Source organism: Blastomyces dermatitidis (genome assembly GCF_000003525.1).
Source record: "Blastomyces dermatitidis ER-3 genomic scaffold supercont1.1, whole genome shotgun sequence".
Taxonomy (NCBI): domain Eukaryota; kingdom Fungi; phylum Ascomycota; class Eurotiomycetes; order Onygenales; family Ajellomycetaceae; genus Blastomyces; species Blastomyces dermatitidis.
The window spans coordinates 9,120,674-9,138,034 of record NW_025544774.1 but is presented as its reverse complement, the minus strand read 5'-3'; the positions used below and the strand labels follow the sequence as shown (position 1 = coordinate 9,138,034).

The window sequence follows — 17,361 nt, the reverse complement described above, 5'->3', positions numbered from 1 at the left end:
CGACGGCGAAGAGTCTGAGGCGGACGACTGGTGTGTTAGTCCGATGAACAATAGCCGAGAGAATATAGATAGGTAGGGTAGGAGGGATGTATGGTACGACAGAACCCAATATCTTTCTGTAGTCCTGGAGGTTTTGGGTTTGGGGTCTCCTTCGTCTCTGACAGTGATAATGGAGGATAATGCAAAAGGCGGGAGACGTTTCATCGTACCGGGTCTCTTACAACAATACAAGTTACCGCTGCGTAACTAGTTCTGTGAGTTGGTCCGTCGGGAGTGCTCGAGTATACATCCGACTATACGGAATACATATACAATTACGAATTTCAAACTCCATTCAAAAATTCTAGCTATCCTCCATCCTTTATTTCTAGTTTATATCTTCTCTCATAGATCCCCAGCGGCCATAGCCCTCCCTGATCCATCCCACCAACCCCCCGTCAGTCAATTTTGACGTTCTCCGTAATTTTCCCGGCGTATCGTACCGTATCGTACAAACAACAGGGCGCTGCGGGCCCATGAAGCGGGCCTGGCGTCAAACCATAAACAGCCTCACCCAAAAAAAAAAAAAAAATAATAATAAAAAAGCCCTTCGTAACCCCAACCCACCTGCTTCCATCCTCAACTTTTGCTTATCCCACCGCCTCCACGCCCGTCCCCGGCCCACTAGCCAACCCCCCCATATCTACCCTCGTTCGACGCAGAATTGGCAGAGCTTTCTCACAACCTCATTTATATGTCGATTTTTGATGTGCCTATTTTTAACTAACTCAAGGAATAAAAGAAAGGGGGGGCCATCGGCTTCCCCCCGGTTCCCCTTTGCACGCACCCCCCTTGGATGATCGGCCTAGCACGGGCAGCATACTATACTCCTCGCTCAAACTGGAACAGGAGGCGAGTGAGGAAGTTCAATGCATCATACCTCAGTTAAGGCGTAAATGCGCTTTCTTCTGGTTTAACCATTTGTATAGATTAACCCATTATATCAACCTGGCATCGTGTTCATTTGATACCACTTTTTAATTTCTGCTTTAATTTCCGCTATAGTTGAAGGGGGATATCATACTTTTTTGTCTCTACCGCCTCAGGAATGGAATTTAACATATACTACTTTGAGACCTTAATGGAATTACACGAGGTTAGGTGGGATATACCAGAGTAGCAATAATCTGATAAAAACAAATAGGTAATAAACTTTATATTATCAACCCTTTGAAAAAGAAAAATATCTTTCAAATACCCATTACTATCATTCTACATCTGTCCAAAATCTCTCTTACTCTACACATCCTACGCAGTGAAATAAACAACCATAAACCCGACCCAACTCCCCACAACCCCCAAAGCAGCATACGAACTAGTAAACATCAACGGCAAAAACTCATACCTGCCCCCTCCAAAGACCAACCCATGCACAAACGAACAATACACAATCAACGGAATAGCCACACTATCATACAACATCGAAAACCGATCCAGCAAGAAAACTCTCGGCCGCACAGGCACCGGCGCCAGCCTCTCAAAAGCAAACATAAACAACACAAGCCAGAAAATCGTATAGACGATCTTGACGGGAAACTCGGCGGCGGTGAATAGCAGCGGAAAAAGGGAGACATGCCCCGCGACGGCGAGCGGCCGGAAGGCGCTGAAGTATCGCCGGTCCTTGAGGGCGAGCAGGCTGAAGGGGATGATTACGAGGAGGATTGCCTTTTCATGGACATGCCAGCCGAAGAGGAAGGAGGCGTAGCCGCAGAGGGTCACGGCGCCGATGAAGGTGTCCCAGTCTGGTTGGAACCAGAGTTTGGCCAGGCAGAGCTGTTTTTTTTGGTTTTAGTTTGAGCTGAGTACGCAGAGAGGAGAGGGAGGGGTGTTGGCTAGGGATGGATGGGTGGAAGGGGAAAATCGGGGATAGTGAAAGGTCTGCATACCAGTTGGAAGAAAAGAGTTAAGCCGAAGGTGTGTTCTTTTGTCACTTCGGGAAGAACGGCGAAGGAGGTATCTCCCACCAGCCCCCTCGTGACGCTACCCAGAGCACTTGGATCAACTTTTAAACCAATAGATGGTGCGACTGGGGTTTGTGGAATGAAAGCATTGTTAGCTATTTGTTTTGCCATTGACTATAGGGATGGGAAGGAGCAAAAAAAAAAAAAATGACTGGGCCAGCCGAGGCATATAACATTACCTAAAATAAGCACCCGATCAACAAACGAGTACATAGCCCATACGTTCGGCGCCCAGTACGCATGGCACAGTCCACGCGAGAACGGAAACAACCGGGCCTTAATCTGGCCCAACTGGCCCCAGTAAACAAACGGCCCAAAAGCAGCACCAAAGACGCTCAACACACCGACACCAAGTTTGATGATGTTACCGAATCTGGGGCGGAAGATTGATGGCGATTTAGGGTGCAAGCAATAGGCGCGGAGCAAGTAGACGAAATATGCTAGCGAGAGGTAGAGGTAGATATGTTTCAGGCAGAGAAGGATGGCAAATGTGATCCCGCTGTGGAGGAGAGTGGATTGCTTCCGGGCCAGTACAAGGGACAGGATGAAAATCCCGTAAAGAAATCCGTTGTATTGGAAGTGGATGTGGTCGATGATTAGGAGGCCGGGGGATAGGAGGATGGAAAGCGCTGCTGCGTGAGCGAGCCGTTTACTCCCAAGTTCCACTGATTGGATATGTCTACGCATTTAATTTTTTCCCGAATTAGGACAAACCACCCTTCAACCCCTTTTTTTCAAAGCGGAAAGGAGAAACGCACCGGTGAAGTGCAAATACAAGAACAAGCTCCAGCGCAATGACAGAGAATCGCTGGAAATAAACGGTTTGCCAGGTGTCATAGTTCAGATTATCCAGTTTCAGCATAGCTGGGTCAACATAGACAGCCACCTGCGAGAGTAGCCATTCTAGCGCGCCGAAGAACGGTGGGTAGTCCAGAGTCCATTCGGAAGTTTTCTGGATATCAAATGTTAGTTTCGTTTAACCAAAATCAATAACCTTGATTGAAAATAGCATAGAAAAATAAAATTAAAGTAAAATAATTGGAGTCATAGACAACAAAGCTCTCGACACAACATACCTCGTAGTACCACTTTTCCACAGGCAGGGAATGGGTTATTGCCAGCCAATTACGGTGGACTTCAAAATCTGTTGATTTACTTCAACAAAGAAAACATCCGTTAGTTCAAGCACTTTGATTTTCATGCCTGTTTGAGTATTCAACTTCTCATATCGAATTGTTTTTTTCAGGCTTTAAAACATACTATGCTGGAAAGAGCAGGACCTTGAACGCGGTAGCAATAACCGCGCATTGCGCCAACGAGGGGTAAAAGTCCTCCATAGGACATGATTGTGGGGAAGTTTACTGAGAAAAAAAAATATAATAATACACAAAATGTGGAGAAGAAGAGAAGAAATTCGGCGCCCAACCTGTCACTCCTGATGGGGCCCGAATTGAAGCTCGATATTTCTCGGGGTGAAGTTGAGGTTGAAGCTTGGATGTTTGCTTTGTTTGACAAGTCGAACCTTGGAACCCAAGGTTGACGTTTTAGAGGTCACATGATCTGTCAAACTTCCACTTCCCTTGTCACAAAGCCAAGTTACATCTTGGCACGTTTGGCACGTTTGTTTGATTGTAAACAACTTCCCCTTAAAACGTCTGAGGACAAGCTGGCCGAAATAAAGCGTTTGAATACTAATTCATCTATCTTCTTTGAACAAACACGCGCCCAATGAGGAACGAAATTATAGGCTAGATCAGCTTACATTAGCAATTTCTGTTAGATCTGATCATACATTTATTTCCTTCATTGTGTCCCATTCTTGCATCTCAACCATAGACTATTGGAGCCCCGCAAGCTTTTCTCCCAGTCTGAACTTGAGACTTCAACAAACCTTGCAGATATAACTCGGCCTTGTTGCTGTGAGGGGCGGGATAATAGGGGTGCTGTTGGGAATAGCTTGCGGCGGTTGTCTTTTGTCCTTTTCATATAATCTTCTTCACTTGGATCTACCATTTCCGGGGATCTGTAATATCATACCCCCCTCCGTGAATCCGCAATGGTTCAATCATGGGGAATTACAAAATTCCTGACTCTGGTTTCAGCCTTTGTTTCAGTTTCACAGGCAGATTCTATTATTGAGAAGGCGAGCTTTGGTCTCAATGGGAGGTATGTTTATGCTATTCCAAGGTCGTATCTCTCTTTGACACCAAGACTGTTTTCTGACAGTTACATTCAGGATATCGGCAGACAAGCATTTAATCCCCGGCTGGCAGCTGTCTGGCACGGGGCATACCCCTCATAAGGTGTGATCCAATACTTACTGAATATAGTATGACAAGGCTTTCTCTCTAAAAAAAAATGATCTAGTTGTCTGATCGGATCATTTTGACGCCTCCGTATACGGGCAACAAACGGGGTTCGCTGTGGTCGGAACAGCCGTAAGTATATACTCTTACTACCCTGCTAGATGTAGAGAGCTTGAGAGATACTAACTTACTGGAAAGGTTTGATAAAGCCGAATGGACTGTCGACTTCGAATTCAGGTCCAATGGTGCGGATAGGGGAGGCGGAAATCTCCAGCTGTGGTACGTGAAGGATGGACCGTCTACGGTCTCAACATCGAGTATATACACTGTTGGTAAATTTGATGGATTTGCTCTTGTATTGGATGTGCAGGGTGGAAGGGTAAGTCGTCGATGGCCCTGAGGCTTATATTATATATAACGTTCCGCCCCCGGTGCGGGTCCCCTTGTTAACTGTTTTTATCTAGGGTGGAAGCATCCGAGGATTTTTAAATGACGGCACCACAGATTATAAAACTACAAACGTTGACAGCCTAGCATTTGGACACTGTGACTATGCATACCGAAATCTCGGACGCCTCTCTCACATTCAAATCCAACAAACGAGATCAAGGTTCAAGGTTTTGGTTGACGGCCGTGAGTGCTTTGCAACAGAAAAGGCGAGTTCCCCACCATTATATAAATCATCCATTGTGTAAATAAATATCCAACTAACAGCCAACAGGTGTTTGTTCCATTGGGCAACACTTTTGGAATAACAGCCGCGTCTGCCGAGAACCCAGACTCTTTTGAAGTCTTCAAGTTTGCCTTGAGCATACCAGATGCAACAGCTCCTGGAGAGCAGGGATACCAGCATCGGCCTTACGAAAACCAGCAGTTCCCAAACCGCAACGCCCAAAACGCGAACCCAAACCAGCAACGAGCGCCTAATGTTGACAACAGTGCCATCGATCAGCGGCTAAATGACCTGCAAAATCGTCTGAATGCGCTAGTTGGCACTACCGAAAGACTCTTGACTGAGATGCATTCACTATCCAGCAAAGTCGATGAGCGTCATCAGGATACACTGAAAAAGCTAGCTCCAAGTCGTGACCAGGCCGGTCAAATAGAACAACGGATGCAGCGTATTGAAAACATGATTCAGGCCGTGCAGAAGGATGTGAAAAACTCTGAGCTCAAGAAGCAACTGAACAAACTGCAGGACTCCTTGAAAAATTCCCACTCGGGAGTGATTGAGCAACTCCAGTCAACTTCACATCGTACGTATATATCTTTCGCTCTCTTGAAAATTTTTAGTACCTTTTTATGACCTGCCATACTGGAATTATCCAAAAGAAAGCCCCAAAACTCACTATAGAAACTTCCTTGCTTTTAGAGATACTATCTTCCACGCCACGAATGGGATTCTTCATTTTCCTAATAGTTGCGTTCCAACTTGCCCTTGCCGCTTCGTATATCATGTACAAACGACGTCGCGCAAACATGCCCAAAAAATTCCTGTGAGGTGGATAGCACTTTACTCTTCACCATGCTTCCTCTGTCAGAGAAGGAGGGGAAAAAGGAAAAAGAAACCCCCGGGCACGCTCAAATGACGGACCAAAATACCGAACGAAACAGCAAAATGAAACATGACAACGCGATAAATATAAGGAATGATATCACAAACAAAGGAAATCGATACGGTTATTTAAGCGGAAAGAGAATGGAGAATGGAGAGGAAAGATTAGCAAAAACCCACATGGAGCGAAATGAGATATTTATACCCAACCCGCTAGCTTTTGTGCCTTCTTCGGTTGGCAAACTACCTCTTGCCCCATATTTGTTACACTTCACATTAGACGACAGCCTTTCTTTGAATTTCGTTTACCGTTACCCTAACTGCCAGCCAACCAGCCTGCTTCACCTTCTGTTTGTTCTGTTCTATGGCTAACCTCCTGTATATTACCCCTTTTGCTATTATTGGCAGTATTTTTCTCTCGATTTTCGGTTCCAGCAACATCAGTTGCAAGGTTGAAAATTCCCACTCCCATGTTTTCGCTTTCTCTCTTCCTCCTTCCAATCTCACCTTATTGATCGTTTCTTGCTCATGTTGTGCTTCTGGGGGTTTTCTTTTCTCTCTCTCTCTCTTTTTTTTTTTTTTTTTTTTTTTTTTTTTTTTTTTTTTTTTCTATTCTTCAAATTCACCACCTATTTTTCCATATATGTCCGCTCCTGTTGTGCTAATGCTTAAATTTCATCCATGATTTTTCCCTCCATACCCCCATTTGCTAACGGCTAGGAACGTTCTTATTATTTATTGTCTTCCTTTCAAGTTATAAGTTATATCAAAATGGCAGCAGACGCGTTTAGATTGGATTGAATATTATATTAATATAACCCCCAAATACCATTTCACCACCGTCAATAGTAGTATATATTCATTTCTCTTCACTAATGAGCTTTGAAATAACACTCGAAAAGTTATTGCTTCCGGCTACTTCCTGGATTAATAATGATTTAAAGGATCAATGTTTTACCAACTAGTTAGCGAATTAATAAAAGAAGCCCATAGAATAAAGAAGAAGAAGAAAAGAATACAAGATTAGAAAAAGAAAGAAAAAAGAAAAAGAAAGAAAAAAAAAAAGAAAGAAAGAAAGAAAGTCCTACTTCGTGGCCATCCCGATTTACCCGCTAATTAACATTGATTTGATGGTCGCCCAAGGAAATGCCAAACCTAAAATTAATTACTGGGTTCCCGAGGCCCTTCCTGCCTTCAGGGGGGAGGAAGGCAGATAGGTTCTAACATCTACGCTGCGTACAAATTGACGTTTTCTTCAATTTTTCACGTACAATACATACACGACGCCGCGAATTGCACGCTGGAATGTCATGTATGGTATGTATATATACATGCAATAAAAAAGAGTTAGCCGAAAAAAAAAAAAAAAAAAAAAAAAAAAAAAAAAAAAAAAAAAAAAAAAAGATATCAAGTTTCTGTCCAGAAGACGGGGGCTTCTGTTCACACACACACTCGGTTCGAGTGGTTCTGTCTATACTGTACATACATGAGCGGAAGATAAAAGCAAAGCAAAGAAACAAACAACAAAAGTAGCTGTCTAGCGTGTTAAACACGATGGATGGTACAGAACATAAAGAGCAACCGAAAGCAATAGCAAAAACGGTAGTTATTTTCTGTAATCGAACATGTATACAGCAACAATGATCACCACGGAGATCCAATTTCAACCCGGCAAATCGTTGACCCGTGATGAGTGTGATAAGGGTCGATGAGGAGACAAAACACATGAGCGTACAGGGTATCAATCACCCAAAACAATGTCTCTGTGAGAGACAGGTAAAAGAAAAATCATCAAAGTCTCAATACAGAAATTTCAGACGCCCAAACTCCAAGCAAACCCACCCTCGCTGGGTAATAAATGTCCTTTTTTGTAGAAGAAATCCGAGAAATATCTCCAATGGCAAGATACAAGATAAACAGGAAAACCTAAGAAAATGTCAAACCAAAACTCCTGTTCGACAAAAAAGCGGATGTCTTCCTTAACTCCGACCCAATGCATTTGAAAAGGAAAAACCGAAAAGATAAAATGAAAAAAACAGCTTTTCTGCTCAATATAGTTTATACAGTAGAATAATATGCTCAAAAGGGCGACATAGAAAGAAAAATAACAAATGAAGACGTATTCGTTTGTAGAAGGCGGCAGTGGAAGGCGAGAGGGATTCTTATGTCCGAGGGGGAGATCGCCGTATGGATTTAACGCTAGGGGGTCGGGAAAACATCGAAATAGCGCAGTCATTCACGGGAAGAGATGTGGTAAGACGGGATTGGCGAGTTCCGAAGTAAAGCAGAAGACGCTATCATTCACCCTCCCCTTTTCAAAAAGGGAAAAACATAAAGTCCAGAACTTCACAGCGAACCATCGCCAGTACCATAGCCGCATACCGGACACAGGCGGAGAATCGTTGTGTCTACTACACCCTATCACAAGGGCATTGAGACGCGGGACCGAGGAACGAAGGAATAAAAAAAAACAAAAGGTAACAAAGCGAGGCACCAACACCGAGATTCGCGTTGGAATGCGGTTTCTGGATGTCATGTTCTATATCACGAGAAAAAGCACAAGAACCTGAACGGGTCAATCATGGGTGGCAGCTGCGTTAACCAAGACCTGCAATCATAACACATGGGGTACGGAGACCGTATCACTCGGTGCTAAACTACCTAACTTTCCTCAGCTCTGGGGACAATGATTCGAAGACCTGTCCGTACACCACGTGGCGGGTGTACCATGGATATAAGAGAGCGAGTACTAGCTAGTAGAAGGCTACTAACGCACCAACGTTCCCAACCCTCTCAAGCAGCAGGGTGGTCCGAAGATCACGAGCGGGAGAAGAGATACTAATAAGCAGTAGCGGAGCCCGAGGTCAATGCCTGGATGCGTTGATTGGCCGAATCTTGGATGGCCCGGAGGAGAGAGATTTCGTCAGTGTCCATGCGAGCACTCTCCGGAACGTTCGCAAGGAGCTGGCTGACCAGCAGTGCGGCCCGCTCAGGATACGCGGGAGCAGCCGGCTGAGTGGCTGCCGCCATGCCTCCGAGTGCGATGACAGCGTCGCGCTCGGCCGGTGCCAATTGAGACAAAGCAGCATCCGCATCCGCATCTGTATTTCCCCCCCGGTTCTGAGCGGTGGAAGCCACGGTAGTTTCCTGGGCGGAACTGTTGGAGGATATAGTGTCTTTGGCATCCTGAGCGTTCGTATCACATTCCGGCGCCACCGGAGTAGCTGTAGCCTGGACGGTTCGCACCGCAGCGGCCTTAATAGCTGCCAAAGCCTGGGTTTCCACATAATCACTGGAAAGGGTCAGCAAGTAAAACACAGCAAAACTATGATACAGGTTATAACAACATACCGTTTGACACGACTGACGAAATCCATCACAACGCCGCGTTCTGACACACGATATACAGCACCGGCTATCTCTTGCTCATCGAAGTGCTCCGCCTCGCTGTCGCTGGGAATGATCTCAATGTCGATGAACTTCGGGTTGCGCGGGCGACGAATGTGTGCGAGACGTCCCCGCCCGATACCATCCAGGTTAGCCAGGTCGTGATCGATGTGGTTCGGGCATTTCCAATGTAGTGCCCGGTTTTCGCTCCCAGGCACCTGTGGCGGTGGGTTGGACCGCGGCGGGTCAAGACAATCCAAATGCCACGAACAAGGACAGTAGTCGCATTGGATGATTGGCCGGCGCCCGTTGGACGTCAAGCCACACCTAATGCAGGTGATCAGCTTTCCCTTGGCATCAGTAAGCCGTAACAAAGCGTTACGTTCGTCAAGACGACCCGTGCGGTTCCCTCGAGGGCGACTACCGCCCCTCGGAAGAACGGGGACTTCTTTGTATACCCCGTCTTCGCCCGTTTTCGCTCCCTCGAAGAATTCACGGATCTCGGGTGGTAGCTCGTAGTTCTTCGGCGGCATGTTCTCCACCGCTTCGATCAGGGGACCCATTGTTCCCTTGACCCTACAAGTAGGGCAGAACCACTCTCCTTCGGGGGGTGATTTTGGGTCCATGGGTGGTGCTAAACATTCGAAATGGAACGAGTCAATACACCCGTCACAGCACAGAAGCTGTCCGCTACCGTTACACAAGCGACAGAAATCTATGTTATCGATTTCGTCCGGTGGCCTATAAGCAAAACGGAATCTGTCAGTATGAAGGTAAACACTAAAAAATAAGCCACATCCAACAGATGGTATGTGAGCTAAAACATATGGAAATCACTTACGCTACAGATTTCCGTGTTCTCTTGGGAGGTTTCTGCTGAACTACTGGGGCAACTTCATCTCCGGCTTCACTCGACTCGAATGTCTCTCTTGATCTTTTGCTACGGGTTGAAGGGGCTGACTGCGGTGTGGGAGAGGCCGTTGAACTGGCGGCAGGGGTTCTGGAGGGTCGAATGTGGCTTTCTGGTACAGGAAAGTCATTGAAGGTCTTTCTCAACGCTAAACGCTTTGCTGCAAGGGCTTCGTCCGAGTACTCTGGATCGTCTATTCTCTTGCGTTTTCGAATCTCGGCGTCTTCTAAAGATGGGAAGATGGACTGAGACCTGGTGGGGACGGACCGTGTCTTTCCCTTGGCGTGTGACCCTCGTGCTCCTTTGCCTTTTGCATGAACAGAGTTAGCCGCACGACCAGAGGTCATTGTAGGGGCGAAGGTTTCGGCATCGAGAGATTTTGCAGAGGATAGCGATGACGAGGTGCTAGCAGCAGACTGGGTACGCGTCATGGTAGTAGCTTCGTGGGTGGGAGCTTCGCGTCGATCTTTTTTGACTGCATCTCGCATAACAGTTTGAAATAGTGATTTCTCATGAGGCCCAGCCTGTTTGCTGAATACTCCCTCCAGAACAGCGAAGAGGAATTGATCTTTACTCGTCGCATCCCTGATGCGTCGCAGGCCATTGACAACTTTAATATCCTTACGCTCCTCTGCGCGCGCGATGGCGGCGTCAACAACTTGTAAAATCTTTTCCGGTGGATATTTCAAAGTAGGCGGCGTGGAAAGTAGTGTTGGTGGATGCGGATGACCGTTAACGGGTGCGGTCTCCGTTTCTGAGTGGTTGTTCCCCATTCTAGAGCGCGTCGAGCTTAAGACTTGATCTCCGTTCTCGAAGGGTTGAAACCCGCCCTCCATGAATGGACTTTCTGATGGCGCAGGCTCCTCCGCGGAAGTCGAAGCAGTTCCCGGCCTGTCGTCACCAGTGGGTGTTGATTTTGCAGATTTAGTGCCGTTTTTCTTGGCAGGAATTGGAGTAGAAGATTTCACAGTAGGTATCAAACCGAGTCGTCGACGTATACTGATCGACGGAAGTACACCTAACGGAGTAGTACTAGCTAGATGATAGGTCTTCTCCCCTTTCTTTGAGTCGAATTTGTAGCTTGGAGTTGGAGGGGGCAATTCAGGCTCAACCCACGGCTCGTCCCATCGTGAGGGGGGTAACTGTGTGTCGGCTAGTGTTGTTGATTGATTACTGGGCTGCTGATCTGGGTGTTGTGCAGATGTCTTTGTCTCCTGACCATACAGGGGCTCCTGAGACGGTTCCGTAGGGCCACGCGCGTTGTGCGCTGTTTTTCGTTGTTTCCTAGGTCTTGTCGCCTCTGAGACGGATGAGGAAGGGAATGGCAAAGACGAATCTAGAGGAGTGGAGGGGCGAGAGTTGTTGTGGGAAGTAGCGCGGGAAGATCGGGTTTTAGGAGCCATTTGCTTTCTCTGCGAAATTGCACGGTTCGCGACGAGGGTTCTTGGGCTGCGCAGCAGGAGTTAGCTCAGGGACGCCGAAGTAAACAAAACGGAAGGACCTACAGGAGAGGAATCCCCAAACTAGCCACAAAACTGCAGCTGGTTACTCGGGGAATCGGTGGTGCGGCCGGCGGGTTGCCTGGCGGGTGTTGAGGATTTGGAGCGGGAGAAGGAACAAGCGTTCGTTGGTGCAAGGGCGAAAGGGGAGCGAGATTTGACCAGCCAAGTCACACGATTTTCCGAGGGGTTTGGCCCAGGAGGGAGCAGCAGCCAACACCCACAGTGGACAACACCAAAAAACACGTCAACCACAACCTGTTGATTTCGGGCCTGAAAAACTGTAGAATGGTAGACCTTGTAGCGAAACCTAGACTGGATTATTTAGTTGGTGAATTTTGGTGTTGTGGAGGCTGTTTGGAGATATAGTGCTTGGTCAGGGGCTCTCACTTCCGGGACTGAAAAGGGTGCAAAGTTGACAGGATTTGGGGGAAATATGATGATGAGGAGGATTCTTAGAGATAGCTGGAATTATCGATGCATCCAGTTTATTCTGGTTCAAAGTGATTGATGTTTGATGAAGAGACAAGAATGGGGTTGAGGGTCAAGGCAAGTGTGGAATGTGGCGCCCAACAAATAGGGAGAAGATTGTAATGAGTTGGATGTGAGAGGGAGATCTCTCGTGTTAGAAGCTCGTGGAAAAGGGCCTGATAGTTAAAAACTGATGGCTTTGAGATATTTAATAGGGGTTCTGGATCTCGAGTAGAGATGACTAGTTGTAACCCTTTTTGACAGGAGAGACGTGTTGGTTGCACGCTATTGTGTGTGTGGGAAGGGTAAAAAGGGGATGGCTAAGTAAGCGGGAAAAGAGTGTGTTTTTCTGGAGGAGGGGGACACAGGGAAGAAAAAGAGAGAAGTTAGAGACGAAGCTACATACAGTGAGAAATCTCGAATGATTTAGAAAGAGACTGAAGCTGAACAGGACAAGGTGCAAGCAGTAATCGAGGGAGAAATCGTGTTGGTTGCTACTCAGGGATGTCCGAAGTGCATATGAACCTTACAGGGGAGATTTAAATTGTCGCGGATGAGTAGATTATCGAGTAGAGAAATATATGTAAACAAGCGGGGTGAGTAATGTAAGTAACTCTGAAGTTGTTGGAAGTTCCAAATTGTTGGTTTTGGAGAGAATCCAAGTGAAGGGAGGGAGAGGGAGAATTTTCTTAAAACCCTAAAGGGGTCAGACGGACGCCGGAACTTCCCACCCCAACAACACTGACAGGGCAACAAGAACAATGTAACAAATCACCCCCCCCCCCCCCCCCGCAAACAACACTGCGGAGTCTCCCTAACAACACAAGGGGAATGCTGTCCCCATTCATTCACTTCCCGTGGCTATGAATGAAGAGCCTCAACAAAGACTGCGATGGGGGCGGAGGGGAAGAGGGGTTTCTTCAATTGAATTTGCCCTTCAACTACTATTTTCACTACGCTTTTTTTTTTTTTTTTTTTTTTTTTAAAAAAAAAGGAGGAGTATTGTGGTATGACCCGTTCATGTACCTATATGTACATGTACATGTACATGCACTAGGTATTTGTCCGGAAAATATATTATAAACCCCTTTTCATCACAATATATCAGAATTTTTCCCGTTTTCCTGATCTTGCTGTCTAATCCAGCTCCCAACCACAGAGCAAAAGAAGTCACGAGAAACAATGTAAACAGTAAAGAGGGACAAAAAGGAAGCAGATAGTATAGTGTATGCATCTAGAGAAGAACCGCATGAAGTAACAATAATAGCATAGCAAGCAAAGTAAAGTAAATTTCATTCTCTTATAGCCTGCATGGTCTTAAGGACCTAACCTGCCCTTTGGTGCCCCTCTTAATATAAGAAAGTGAGAACAGCGATGCCTTGCCTGGTGGATTTCTCTTCTTGCTAGGCGCACACCGCAACCACCGGCGAGATAAAGCAACCCATTTCCCTTGCGATTCAGACTGCCTCCTTAGCAGGAAAAGGATAGCACAAAATTAACTCGCTCCAAGAGAGGTGAACTTGGTCCATATTTCTGGACTAGCAAGGCAAAGACAATAAAAGAACCATTTCCTCTACTCCTCGCCGCTGGATTCCTCATCCTCCTCATCAGCAGCAGCCTTCTTGGCCGGCTTCTTCTTCTTCTTCTTGTTCTTCTTCGTTCCCGTGGATCGCGCCAACGGGCGCTCGAGGATCTTCAAAATCTCCTCATCAGTAATCTTCTTGTCTGACTGAACCTTGGACAGGTCAAGGGGTGGAGGAGCGGCCACCCTCGTCAAACCATTCTTGGTAATCACTGCAATACAGATGTTAGCAAGCAGAACCCCTGAATATCTCAATCCCTTCCCTAGAAAAAAGAGGGATTGTACATAGGGGAATCACAAATATCAGGTTTAAAACGTACCAACAGTGGTTAATAATCTCGACACTGGCGACCCATCAGCTTCTCCAGCAGGGTCATATTGTCGAACAACCCCACCACGAACACACTCAACAACACCAACCTTCCCAGCCTTCTCATCCTCAAGCTGGCGAAGACTGAACGGGAAGGTTCCAAACCTCCTAACGATTTCCGAGAGCGTCTGCCTCGAGCTCGGTCTCTTCAAGATATACGTAGTCGTGGTACGGCGGTGCAGAGTAGCTCTGTACTCCAAATTCTTGACCTTCCCAGATCCAAGACTAAGACCGACCTCGACACCCCACGCCTCTCCAACCTCTGCAGACCCCTCCCCCTTAATGCCCGCGCTAGGCGCAAGAATAATCTTCTTCTTCCCCTCGATCTCATTGTGCTCGAACAACCAGCTAGTCGTGTTCTCCACCAAAGTGCAATCATACGATTTAGCAACTTTCTCCAAAAGTCCCGAAATGGCGGATTGCGTGGGTGGTTTTGCAGCTGCGGCTTGCTTTTTCTCCTCGTCGGAGCCGCTTGCGAGGAGGCCCGGGGGGACCATAAGCCTCAGGAGCAATTCGTTCGCGTAGTAAGTTGCCACGAGCAAATCTGCCTCGCGGCCAGTGACTTTTCCGTCACTGCCTACAACAATTGTGTCGCAGACAATGGTGCCAAACCCGTCGATTTGCGCACCTAGCTGAATCTTGACGACCTCATTGGCCTTCAGCGTTGTGGCGGCCTCCTCCGCATCCGACACTAATGGGGTATACGGAGTGACGAACGAGCTAGGAGAGACGGTAGTTGGGTGGGAAATGCCTGGAGAGCAAACAAATATACGCGGACGACGAATTTGTTATTTTCTTTTTTGCATGATCCCGGAATTGATGAAGGGGTACGTATATATGAGGGCCGGATTGAAGCAGCGGTTTTCAACCGCCAATAATATTATATCCACATACCCTTGGGGACTTTCTTGCCCTTGTAGACCTTGGCAACTTCCTCATCCAGAAGCTTATCACCCTTCTCGCATATCTCGACCACCTTCGCGCCCTCGACACACCATCCTATTTGCAGCAAAGTCAGCTTCTGGGAGGGGAGCGTTGGTCGAGTGGTTCTTTTTGGGGGAATTGAGCAGACGACATCTTCTCAGTCATTTATTTTTCTTGCTTCTTTTTTCTCTTTCTTTGCTTTCTTCTTCCTTTGTTTCGGAAGATCTTCAGAAGAAAAGGAAGAAAGCGGAAACACTTGAAGGAGAACAAAGGGGAAAGGGCACAGCACCTGTAACAGCCTCGAGGACTTTGTGTGAGATTTGGGCAGCGGTTTTGTACTTCGTCAAAGTATCCGGGTTGTTGAGGGTGTAGTCTGTACGTAAAGAAAGGGTGGTCAGTCAATCAATGATGTAATTTCAGGTACAGCCGTTATCCCGGAAGTGCACCTAGTTCACAAAGAGAAAAGAAAATATAAATAAAAACACCACACAGGATAAATGACCAAAATACACATAATACACCGGGTTAAAATAAAGGGTTATAAGCTGGTGGTACCAGCACTTGGGAACACCAGGCAATTCATTGCCCGAAAAGTGTGCGTGCGTATAGAAATTGTGGTTGTCCAACGAACAATAGAACTCACCAATCTCGGTAGATTCGGCCATTGCGGAGTAAGTGGCCTCGCAAAGGATGCGAGGGATAAATCGAAGTCAAGATATGGGGAGGTATAGAATGAACTGGCAGCTCGTTGTGTGTGCGTTATACCAGAAGGAGATCGTTTTAAATAAGGATTGTTGTCGCAAGCTAGGTGTGTGAGTGAGGGGTGGTGGGGTGGGGGGACGAAAGGTAACTATGGCACAGAGGAACGAAACCGAAGAGTTTAGTGGAATTTTACGTGGGAATTTAATAGGAGCTTATAGGTCGACTACCATTACGGGCTGAATACGACGGCAGACACAATGATCCCTGCGAAGGGGCTAATAAATCATTGTATTTCATCATAATTGTGGGATTCCCTTGGGCTTTCATAGGAGCAATTGCGAGGTTTGTTGCCATACGAGTACCTACGTTGTAGATGCCACTCACTCGCTGGGAAGACTCCAGGCTAATATTACAGTACGGTAACTAATTATTAATGAGAGTACTCGATTACTCGTGTATTACGATCACATGATGCTGTCTCTTGGCACTTTCGTGCGCCAAACCATCCACACTACTAGCCTGCACGATGTGGATGTGATCATGGGGCAGCTGGGCATATGGACGATCATGCTGGCTGGTCTTTGTCTCCTTTGTTCAGACCTTACAGTGATTTGTGCTGCTTCCGTCTTGAATGCCAGCGCGTCATAGATGATACGCTTGAATGTTTTACGAGTACTTTTCCTTGCTAGTGTTTCACCACTTGACTTTATATAGATACGACTCTCCCCCAAGCGAAACATGAAAGTGGACCGCCCATTACCCCTGCGTATCCTCACCCATAACATCCGCTATGCCACATCGGCGCCTTTCAGAGGTGAAAAGCCCTGGAAGGACCGAAAGCAACGGTTGATAAACGAACTCCATTATCATTCCCGGCACAATCCCGAGACGTTCATTTGCTTACAGGAGGTACTTCATGTCCAGGTAACCGACATCCTCTCAGGTCTCAACCCCAACGCGAACAAAGACGCCACTGCTGAATGGGCATATATTGGCGTCGGACGGGACGACGGCAAGCAGGCAGGGGAATTCTCTCCAATCTTCTACCGCCCCGCGGTCTGGGAACTCGAAGAGTCCAAAACTGTCTGGCTCTCTGAAACCCCTTCGGTCCCATCCAGAGGCTGGGACGCTTCTTCCGTCCGAATTATCACAATTGGCGTTTTCAAGCACATTGTGAGCCGAAAGCGGGTGCTGGGCATGAATACGCATCTTGACGACCAGGGTTCCAAGTCTAGATACGAAGCGGCGAAACTGATCCTCGGCCTGATCAACCAGTTTCTCACCAAGAACCAATTGGCCGGCCGAAATATCAATGGTGTTTTCCTGGCGGGAGATTTCAACAGTGAAGAGAACCAGGAAGCTTATAGCGTGCTCACTGCGGCAGATTCACAACTTGTGGATGCCCAAAAGCAGGTCGATGCTGCGTTTCGATATGGCAGCGAAAATACCTATACTGGCTTTGGCTACGAGGATGAAGGGCCAAAGAGAATCGATTACGTTCTTTTCGGCCCACAGCGCGGAGCTAACATGTCCTGGATTGTTGACGGCTATGCTGTGTTGCCTAACAAATTTGATGATGGGGTGCTCAATTCGGATCATCGCGCAGTTGTTGCGGATGCTAAATTATTCTAAACTATGTAGCTATATTGGCTACT

General features: G+C 46.9%; 4 protein-coding genes across 7 annotated transcripts; 1 reads left to right on the top strand and 3 right to left on the bottom strand.

Annotated features, from left to right (window-relative positions):
- Positions 1-1,135: 1,135 nt before the first annotated feature.
- On the bottom strand, positions 1,136-3,490 carry BDCG_01218 (dolichyl pyrophosphate Glc1Man9GlcNAc2 alpha-1,3-glucosyltransferase). Its single transcript, XM_045416725.1, has 6 exons — positions 3,261-3,490; positions 3,077-3,155; positions 2,759-2,952; positions 2,180-2,679; positions 1,926-2,065; positions 1,136-1,812 (listed from the first exon to the last, which is right to left on the bottom strand). Exons 1-6 carry the CDS (start codon positions 3,335-3,337, stop codon positions 1,288-1,290), a joined length of 1,515 nt encoding a protein of 504 aa, XP_045272381.1. The 5' UTR covers positions 3,338-3,490; the 3' UTR covers positions 1,136-1,287.
- A 3,754-nt stretch (positions 3,491-7,244) lies between these two features.
- BDCG_01216 (nucleus protein) lies at positions 7,245-12,976 on the bottom strand. 4 transcript variants are annotated; one of them, XM_045416722.1, is made up of 5 exons: positions 12,048-12,976; positions 11,664-11,967; positions 10,090-11,607; positions 9,213-9,989; positions 7,245-9,153 (listed from the first exon to the last, which is right to left on the bottom strand). In XM_045416722.1, the coding sequence occupies exons 3-5, from the start codon at positions 11,559-11,561 to the stop codon at positions 8,700-8,702; spliced, it is 2,703 nt and encodes a 900-aa protein (XP_045279493.1). In that variant the 5' UTR covers positions 11,562-11,607; positions 11,664-11,967; positions 12,048-12,976; the 3' UTR covers positions 7,245-8,699. The 4 variants fall into 4 exon arrangements, with proteins under 4 accessions (XP_045279493.1, XP_045279494.1, XP_045279495.1 ...); XM_045416723.1 differs by having other exon boundaries at positions 11,664-11,972; positions 12,535-12,976; XM_045416724.1 differs by having other exon boundaries at positions 12,535-12,976.
- A 149-nt stretch (positions 12,977-13,125) lies between these two features.
- Positions 13,126-15,898, bottom strand: BDCG_01215 (methionyl aminopeptidase). The gene is made up of 5 exons (XM_045416720.1): positions 15,648-15,898; positions 15,294-15,377; positions 14,975-15,079; positions 14,031-14,831; positions 13,126-13,922 (listed from the first exon to the last, which is right to left on the bottom strand). The coding sequence occupies exons 1-5, from the start codon at positions 15,667-15,669 to the stop codon at positions 13,702-13,704; spliced, it is 1,233 nt and encodes a 410-aa protein (XP_045272379.1). The 5' UTR covers positions 15,670-15,898; the 3' UTR covers positions 13,126-13,701.
- Positions 15,899-16,444: 546 nt separating this feature from the next.
- Positions 16,445-17,338, top strand: BDCG_01214 (endonuclease/exonuclease/phosphatase; the record flags this gene model as incomplete). The annotated part of the gene is made up of 1 exon (XM_045416719.1): positions 16,445-17,338. One exon carries the CDS (start codon positions 16,445-16,447, stop codon positions 17,336-17,338), a length of 894 nt encoding a protein of 297 aa, XP_045272378.1.
- Between the last annotated feature and the right edge of the window lie 23 nt (positions 17,339-17,361).

Coding starts and splice junctions, on each gene's coding strand:
- BDCG_01215 (XM_045416720.1), bottom strand. CDS start 15,669: ATGGCCGAATCTACCGAGATTG. Junction 15,378..15,647: donor GGCCGAATCTACCGAGATTG/GTGAGTTCTATT, acceptor CTTTACGTACAG/ACTACACCCTCAACAACCCG. Junction 15,080..15,293: donor AGTCCTCGAGGCTGTTACAG/GTGCTGTGCCCT, acceptor TGCTGCAAATAG/GATGGTGTGTCGAGGGCGCG.
- BDCG_01218 (XM_045416725.1), bottom strand. CDS start 3,337: ATGGAGGACTTTTACCCCTCGTTGGCGCAATGCGCGGTTATTGCTACC. Junction 2,953..3,076: donor TGGAAAAGTGGTACTACGAG/GTATGTTGTGTC, acceptor TTTGATATCCAG/AAAACTTCCGAATGGACTCT. Junction 1,813..1,925: donor TAACTCTTTTCTTCCAACTG/GTATGCAGACCT, acceptor CAAAAAAAACAG/CTCTGCCTGGCCAAACTCTG.
- BDCG_01216 (XM_045416721.1), bottom strand. CDS start 11,561: ATGGCTCCTAAAACCCGATCTTCCCGCGCTACTTCCCACAACAACTCT. Junction 9,990..10,089: donor AGAACACGGAAATCTGTAGC/GTAAGTGATTTC, acceptor TTTTGCTTATAG/GCCACCGGACGAAATCGATA. Junction 9,154..9,212: donor TTCGTCAGTCGTGTCAAACG/GTATGTTGTTAT, acceptor GACCCTTTCCAG/TGATTATGTGGAAACCCAGG.